The sequence below is a fragment of the Nothoprocta perdicaria genome, unplaced genomic scaffold, assembly GCF_003342845.1.
Source record: "Nothoprocta perdicaria isolate Ctin4 unplaced genomic scaffold, notPer1 scaffold_4, whole genome shotgun sequence".
NCBI classification, from domain to species: domain Eukaryota; kingdom Metazoa; phylum Chordata; class Aves; order Tinamiformes; family Tinamidae; genus Nothoprocta; species Nothoprocta perdicaria.
In genome coordinates this window covers 404,109-412,578 of record NW_020455643.1, presented here as the reverse complement: position 1 = coordinate 412,578, position 8,470 = coordinate 404,109, and the positions used below count along the sequence as shown (strand labels likewise).

The 8,470-nt window shown below is 49.7% G+C and overlaps 2 protein-coding genes across 2 annotated transcripts in view; one reads left to right on the top strand and one right to left on the bottom strand.

Annotated features, from left to right (window-relative positions):
• ERICH6 (glutamate rich 6) overlaps positions 1-324 on the top strand; it is a 10,826-nt gene extending 10,502 nt beyond the window's left edge. Inside the window, exon 12 of the mRNA XM_026045205.1 lies at positions 59-324. Coding sequence (XP_025900990.1) covers positions 59-313 — 255 coding nt within the window. The 3' untranslated portion in view covers positions 314-324. The remainder of the gene's footprint in view (positions 1-58) is intronic.
• A 1,338-nt stretch (positions 325-1,662) lies between these two features.
• Positions 1,663-8,462, bottom strand: SELENOT (selenoprotein T). The gene is made up of 6 exons (XM_026045283.1): positions 8,399-8,462; positions 7,850-7,960; positions 6,658-6,784; positions 5,316-5,403; positions 3,843-3,994; positions 1,663-2,288 (listed from the first exon to the last, which is right to left on the bottom strand). The coding sequence occupies exons 1-5, from the start codon at positions 8,437-8,439 to the stop codon at positions 3,870-3,872; spliced, it is 492 nt and encodes a 163-aa protein (XP_025901068.1). The 5' UTR covers positions 8,440-8,462; the 3' UTR covers positions 1,663-2,288; positions 3,843-3,869.
• Between the last annotated feature and the right edge of the window lie 8 nt (positions 8,463-8,470).

Here is an 8,470-nt window from a genome sequence, read left to right as displayed (position 1 = left end):
CTGGGGGTCAGGGGCAGCCCAGCCCTCCACGCTGATGCCGGCCGCCTCCGCTCCACAGGGCCGCGACGTGGACCGGCCGCCTGCGCTGGCTGAGGAGCAGCTCCTGCTGCTGGCCTTCAGGATAAGGATGCGGCAGCTCTTCGACAAGCTGCGCGGGTGCTTAACCTTTCCTTCAAAYGAGCAGTGGGACAAGATGAAGCCTCCAGCGTACCTTAGCAGCCAGGCCTTGAAGATCACCCAGCTCTGCAAGACTTCGGACGTAAGCGAAGAGGTTCACAGGCTGGTGAGGGCTATAATAAATGGCCAGGTCTGAGCAGCCCTGTGTGTGGCCTTGCAGGAGGGCAAGCACTGCCCGCGAGATTAGCGCTGCTGCGGGCGCCGCGCTCGGCTGGCCCTTCTGCCGGGGACAGCCCCGCAGGATGAAGGAGCAGAGCTCCCAGGACAGGGCTGCTGCAAGGCAGCACCGCGGCCCTGCTCCCCTGCCAAGAGGGCGACAAAACCCCCCTGTAGCCCAAGGCAACAGGAAGTCACCAGCTCAGCTCAGCTCAGCTGCCGTCAGGTACCTGCTGGGGCAGCAGACCAGCAGTGCAGGTGCGGGGCAGCTGGCTGAGCCGCAGCCCCAGGCCCCGTGTCGCAGGAGCTGCCTCCCGCGCTGCAGGCAAAGGCTCTACTTGCTGCTCCCTCTGGCTTCCCTGCTGCRACGGGGCTGCCGGCCCTGGAGCCCCATGGGGCCAGAGGGTCCCCTCCCCAAGGCCACACATGGGCCAGCACTGAGGGCTTCGCTGAGCCCGTCCTGCACCACTGAGCCCATCCTGCACTGCAGCAGCCTGGCAGGGGACAACTGCTGCCTCTGCTGCACAGCACATACACGAGGGAGCTCTCCCTCGTTACTCGCCCCAAAAGACGTTGTCACCCTCCCTTCCTCGCTGCCCAAAGGCAGCTTCAGGTTCCCAGGACCCATCAAGCACATGTTAAACAACCTTCACCTTCCCTAGCTGTCCCACAGACCAGATCTTGAAGTTCACCGAGCTAGAAATTCAGCTTAAAGAAATACAGGAGGGGTTTTAAAGGACGCCTCGAAAACCCACTCTCCTAAAAACATTATTTCCTAACAAAAGAAGTTCCTTCCAACCTCAACCTTTCTATAGGTGTATATATYTATATACACATAAAAAGCTACCCTTCATCTAGCATATGGCATAAGGACCTCGCATTTTCCRAGATTTGAGACCTATACAAGTAACGGGTGCATCCTCAGTTATCCACCAAGTGCCAAACACTCCCCAGCGCTCCGGGCTCGAGCCCTGCGCACCAGGCACCACCTCCCCGCATCTCGCAGCGAAGGTGGGACACGCAGGACCCGCGGCCCCGAGCGGCCCGGCGCACGCACGGGTGTCTGCTGGCCCTGTGCTGCACCGCACCGCGCCGCAGAGCCGCCCCGCGCCGCACCGCAGAGCCGCCCTGCCAGCCCCGCACAGACAACCCGCGAGCAGGGGCCGGCACAGGAGGCTCCGCACACATCTTCAGCTGGGGTGCCAAGACTCTGATGACCACCCGGGACTCCAGGGACTTCACACAGTAAATGAGAACTCTTTATTTAAATTAATTTCCTTAGTTTATGTTTAGGACATTAGAAAGGCCTGGCTTTTCAACTCCTCAGACTGGTCTAGGAAAGGCCTCCTGAGCCGGCCAACACAACTTAAAAGCAGTTGGTCTTCATTTTTACTGACGTCACAAAATGATGTAATTACTCTGCATATAATTTTGTTCATATAATTTAGTATATAATGCACGTTCAACTCTGCCATATATTTTGAAAAATATACAAACCTGCTATAACCACATTAGAGATTTGATAGACAGCTGTCAATTATTTTACAATTTAGGACGATGAGACACTCCTATAATTCCATTTTGAACTACAAAAAGAACATAAATTCATATAAAATACAACAGATTAAACAAACTTTTTCCAAGGAAAAAATCAGATATCAACTCAATCTGCCATTGTGTGAAACATGAATATAAAATAAGTTACAATTAGTAATGCCTGCATTGTCGAGCTATGAACTGGTCGGATGAAATCTTAAAAAAACTATACAGTATTATTGCACTCCGTGACCGTGCAGTATCGGGAAGGCGCCAGCACTGAGCGGGGTCTTTCATTAAGCTTTTCCGGGGCGCAGCGCGGCCGCGGCGGAGCATCCAGTCTGCACCAACAGCGGGCTGTCTTCGGCACAGGCCTTCATGGGCGCGGGCCGCGCTGCCCTGGGAGCGCCGCTTAATGCCTGCAAAGGGGAAGGCAGCGTGAGGGGCGGCCGCTCGGGACCCCGCGCGGTTCCCCGGCCGCCGCTCCCCAGAATACTACACTGAAATAAGRAGACAGGAGGCAAAAGCGTTACGCTTCACTATCACCTTCCTAACATGCTGTATTCATTCCATAAAGAGAGTAATCAACAGAGCTTCCTTTTTTAAATATATATCCAGTTAAAAAAAAAAAAATCAACATAGTAACGATCTTGGCATGTTTTACAAGCTTAAAAATTATGCCACYACATCTGCAAGCCATAATCTCCTTTCCTGCACAAAACACGTTCTTGAGTTCTCCTCTCCTAAAGGACCCTGGGCTTCAGGCATCATCTCTGCAAAGTACAGGACACAACTAGTTTTATGAAACAACTCACCTGATGGCTAAGATGACTTTTGCTGAATTAAAGCAATCAAAAGTCAATGGTTTCTCCTGCTCTCTGCACTCATACTTGAAGGTGGCAAGGGCTCCGATTCGGGTGTGAGGATTAGCAGAGGGCTAATCTGCACAGGGCAGGAACGTGGGTGCCAAGTCCAGGCGCAGAAGCCAAGAAAGGGCAGAGAGGAGCCCTGCTGGAGTGTGGCTTCCTGCGAGGGGTGAACCCCCCGATCTGACTGTACCCCTCAGCRTTCCTCTCTGTGCCATGCTGGTGGTTGCAGAGCTGGATGACACCACACAGAGCTGCAGGGCTCGTCAGCTGCCACACGACCAGCTCAGCTGGGGAGCCAAGCTGCGTGGTGGCCGTGGGCAGAAGCGGCAGCGCACGCTCTGTCACTCGAGGCTGCTCCGTGCACACACAGTGCCAGACGTTCACAGCCTCTCAAACCAAAGGGTTCTTGTGCAAAAGAACTGCCACGTGAGTGAAGCACTGTGCTGCTTTCGCACCCAGCTGGTCAGCTGCTACCACATGAAAGTTCCTACAAAGGACTGTAAGCCAAATGCTTCAGAAGCCACATCTGACTGAAGAATGCGGGACTGGCTCAGCACTTTAAGCCTAAAAGCCCGGAAGAATATTTGCAGAAGGTTAAGGCAGCACAGCACACATGGATACACCAGAGGCTGGGAAGCAGGAAAATGTGTTCTAATTTCTAGGGTCATAAAATTCACACAGTGCACATTACAGAGGAAACCTTTGCACTTTGAATATTCTAAAGCATGTAATGAAATATGTATTCTGAGCTCTGAATAACCCGGTTGCTTAAATTTTTACTTACGCTTCCTGCACACACAAATACATTTTTTTTTCCCTAGTTGGAAGAAAAACAGCTTCCAGTTTTGAAAGAGGTAAGCACACACAAAAACCTGCACACCTAACTCAGAACTTCTCATCAAAACAGTAACTGCAAAATCACGTAAGTCAGTTTACTGGAAGTTCCTAGAGTGGTGAGATTTATTTTTTTTTGGGGGGGGGAGGGGAGGGGGCGGGATAAAGTAGTTTATAAATGGGAACTGGTTCATCAAAAGCAGGCTCAATCCCTACCATGTGGTCTTTTACACGAGTCACCAGGCAGCCAGTGGCTGTAAAGACACTTACAAGAAGTTTCAGTGCTGATAGATGGGGCTATGATCGATGGTGAGGCATTGACTCCATATGCACATTGAGCTTCATTTCGTTATCCAGAATTTGTACAAGCTGCTGCATGGAAGGAAGGTGGCCAGACTCCAGCTTAGACCACACTGGAACATCTAGCACAAAGCACACAATTACATGGCACGGTAAGAAAACACACAGGGCTAGTTAAATGTAAAAAATCTAGCAAGCTAAGCAAGCTGGCACCGTTTCATACCCATGTACCCTGACCCAACACCGCGTCAGGCCTCAATGCACTCAAACACCCTCCAACTAAGAACAGCCTAACGCTTCCCTTTAGAAGTATACCTTAAGGATTTACAGACCCAAAATACCCATTCCTACTAATAGAATGYCTAAAATTAGACTAATGAGTGACAGGATAATGTACTAGGTTTCTAAACTGTAGCTATTTGCTCAGTTTTGGCCAGCTTTTAAGGCTAAACAGGCCTGTTAAGATCTGGCTTTGAAAGTTCCACTTTAGTTTAATTGCAAGTGTTTCTGAGGAGGAACGTAAGGTTCAGCACAGCCAGTAATACTTCCAGGCAAGCACAACTTTAATTTCTGATGTTGTTGTGAACTTATTTCCTGACCCGCAGCACTTCCCAATCCCACAGCAAAAAACAAAATTGTGACTATCTGATAAAAGAGAACCTCACTGTCCCAAAAGCTCAATGGGAGCWTTATTAAACATAATCCCTACGGAAACTCTGCTACCAATCCTAATCTGAGATTTAGGACTACAAATCCATCGAATTCAACTACTTTGAGGCAAAACAGCCAGTCTTTAAAAAGATCCTGGAGTTTAAGACTTGACTTAGAAACCAATAGGCTGAAATGCAGCCTGCACAGTTATAAACTGAAAAATAAACCGTAATTGCAGTAGGTACTTGTAAACTCACTTTTAAAATGATTATATTTGAAGACCTAGTTATTTGAAGGCCTAAATTAAAGAAGAAGGTCCACAGACTCCTAACTCAGAAGRAAAAAAAAGTACTGCTGTCTATGGGCATTAAAAATCTGGTAATGGCCACAGATCAAGTCTTAACCACACTAAAAACAGAACAGATAAAGCATGTAATGAACTGGGGGGAAGTTTCCCTGGTTGTTCATTTCTTCATTCATGTTCACCACATATGAAAAAAGAACATTCCAAGTATTCCAAGTTATTCCATACAGCCAGCATTCCCCTAAATATAAGCTTTGTATTTACGTTTATTTTTTAGAATTGCTCTACAGAGTTTAGATGAACTGCTTTGTAAGGCTTCCACCTTTTTTCTGGTTTGTGCTAGCACCTGAAGTTTCAGAACCGGGCGCAGACACCCCACAGCCCCACCGAGACGTTTCACATGACCGTGCTCGCGCTCCGGCACCGGTGCCGTCCCACGGCCCTCGCAGCCCCGCACACATCCCACTWATGGAAAGCTCGGGACTCACCATTGAAAGTTATTTCGAATGCGCCTGTTGACATACACTGGTTCTCAATCATGTTGCTCAGGAAGAAAACCATCATACAAGCATAAACCTAGAAGAGAACGGYGAGAACCTCAGACACTTTGGCTTCGTAAACTACAGCTTATTTTAGATACTCTTAATTTCTGATGGTTTACAAGTACCTTCATATTCTTCCTTTACTCCTTACCAAGCAAGTTTAAAGGGGCACTGACACCTTCCTTTCACACCCTTTTAAAAACAATACCCACACTTTTTTTTTTCTGCTCAAATTAGTTCTGAAACCACTTCAGCTCATAATTGAGACTCAGCGAGTGCAGCTGCACCTTCCCCCTTCCTTCCTCCACAGATCCAAGCACATCCAAACAGGAGTGAGCAAAAGGAGTGCACRGCGAACGTGGCACTTGCAGGAGGACAAAGGAACCACTCCTGCATGTGATCTCTTTTGGGTAGTGCTTCAGATGGGGAAACACAGACTCGGACAGAAACAGCAGAGCGAGTCAAGTTGTATCTGTCCAGCACAACTGCCAACTCTGGGAGCAATTCTTCAAGACAACCACCTGGAGATTCGTTTTTGTCTAGAGGCCTCAGGATGAGGTGGGGGATGAGCCTCATTCTGTGGCTGCTACGCACGTAAATCACTCACTTGTCATGCACAGGGGCACATTGCCACTGGCTGCCACAATGCCCAAGAACTTAGCGCACAAAGTCACTGCTGGCTTAGAGCATCACAGAACTTTAGTCAGATGTGCCACAGACAGCTGAGTTCAGCGCTACATGTGGACCCTTTAACTAAGAAAGGCATATTCCCCAGAATGGTTTCTATACATTCAAAGAGATTCATTGCACTGAATAGTTCTGGACTTACGCACCAGTAAGATATATGTAACAGTTCATATATCTAAAAATAAATCTGGAATAAGATTACAGAGTACAATGGCATGAATGTGTCAGCATCAACAGTACTGATTCGGAGCAACATTAACCCCATAAGATGCAAAGCCCCTCATGCCCGAAGCCTGCAAAATTTCAGTAAGATTTTTCAAATCACCATCAAATAGCGTGTCTAAACAGTTATAAATCTCATGAAAGCAACAACTGCAAAACAGTCCTGAGTCAACAGTAGAAGGAAGCCATGATTTTAAAACCAGTAAAACCATCTTTGGGTTGCAAACATTTCACTTCTTAGTGAGAGGAGCATCTCCCGGGCAGGCAGCACTGGGCACCCCTGCCCGTCACCTGCTCCAGGTTCTCAGCAACCCTCCAGAGCGCCCTACGGAGCCATTCCACAATGACCGGTCCAAAATTAAGAAAGCAAGTCTCTTACCTTATTTTCTTGGCCCCACTGCCAGATGCTCGGAGCTTGCATGCCAAAGAAAGCAAATGGATCCTTGCCAACAATTATTAAGCCTATTAACACCAGTTTGAAGACRGACAGGAAGGATGCTATGTGCCTGTCGAAAGACAAAACACGGAAGTCCCTTAGGCAGTTCTTAAGTTACTACTCCACCACTTAGAACCATTTTGATCACGTTTCATTAAGTACTTTGCAGGAAACAAAACTTTTTAAGTAAATTTATTTGCCTGTAAGAATATCTGTGTAATATCTGTGTAATAATATATAAGAATATTCCCCCAAAATCAAAACGCTAACAAAAACATGCCCCCTCAGAAGAAAACCGCTGTAACATATCACACATGCAGATCTATTCTTTCTCTCTCAGCAGACCTCAAATTGAGATTTGCTTTCAGTTTTTACACTTGTCCAAATCAGACAGTACATTTAGCTTCTTAAAGAAGCTSTTCCAGATTATAGAGGCATATTTAGCTGACATTCACCACTTCCTCTCAAAACGTGCTGCGAGCAAGTGCCCCAACCCTACAGCTCTCACTGCGGATTAAGCATTTAACCACACAGCAAATTAACACTGAGGTATTCAGTCCCCGGCATTCACYCTCAACGCTGTAATTACTGCAGTAATTAGGTTGAGAAGTGGTTCAGAAGGTGCTTCTGCAACTATGGCATCACTCCCCAGCAGGTAAACAAGGCTAACGGGAGCACTATCCTAGCGCTGCCTTTTCCCGGCCTTCTGCTGGGCACGTGGCTCCCTCCCGTCCCCAAACCTTGGTTAAGGGAATCCCATCAATCTCTCCAGGGAAGCTGGCCTGCTCCCACTTTAATGCTAAAAACAAATTCTTCTCTCCCCTGTAGCCTTAACAGATTACAGGAATGGGTCTCTAAGTACACAGATCTGAGCAACAAGAGTAGCAAAGGCAAATTTGTGTCCAGACATCAAGGCGTAAAGGGGGAAATTCACTGTGGAAAAATGTGAATTATGTAATTCACTTCCAATTGCCTGGAAACACAGCAGGCCTCATCACACAGATAGCTGCATTAAGTTTCCATAGAAATACCACCATCTGGAGCAGCGGGATGCTCCAGTGCTGCAGGCAATCGCAACGGGGGAGGCCGGCCCGGGATTTCCTACAGGGCTGCGGGAGGCGGCTGCGCGGCTCACCTGTAGATGGGCTGCGGAAGGTAGTTCTCGCCCTCGATGCGGATGTCTGGGTACCGCTGGCTGATGACCCGCATGTACTCCTCGAACACCCGCCGGTACCCTCAGGAGACGCTGGCACAGAGAGGGGCCGTGAYGGGGTGTGACGGGGTGGTCGGGTCCAGGGGCCGCCGTGGCCCACGGGGTCCGTTCCCACGTGCCTCCCGCGCATACCCCCTGCACGAAGCCCRCCCCGCACGGAATCACTCTCTTCCCAAGTGAAGAACGGATAACGTTATWGCGCAAGAACAAGTACTACCTCGCCCTGCAGCGGCCCCCGCACAGAGAACCCCCCCGCAGGGCAGCTCCGCAGCTCCTCCCCGCCGCGGGGCTGGTTTAACCAACCCCGCGGCCTCGCGAGGCGCAGCSTTCAGCGACGTCTCGCTGGGGTGACTCGAGAGCCGCGCCGCGGTTCGGCATTGCGGGGCTGCCCTGCGGCTCGCGCGCCCCCGCAGCGGGGGGGGCTGCCTCCCGCCTCCCCGCCCCCCCGGGCCGCCATGTTGGCGCGCTCACCAGATCTGGAACTTGAGCAGCGGCCCGGTGGCGTAGGCCATGCGCAGCTTCTTGGCGGGCAGCGCGCCCTGC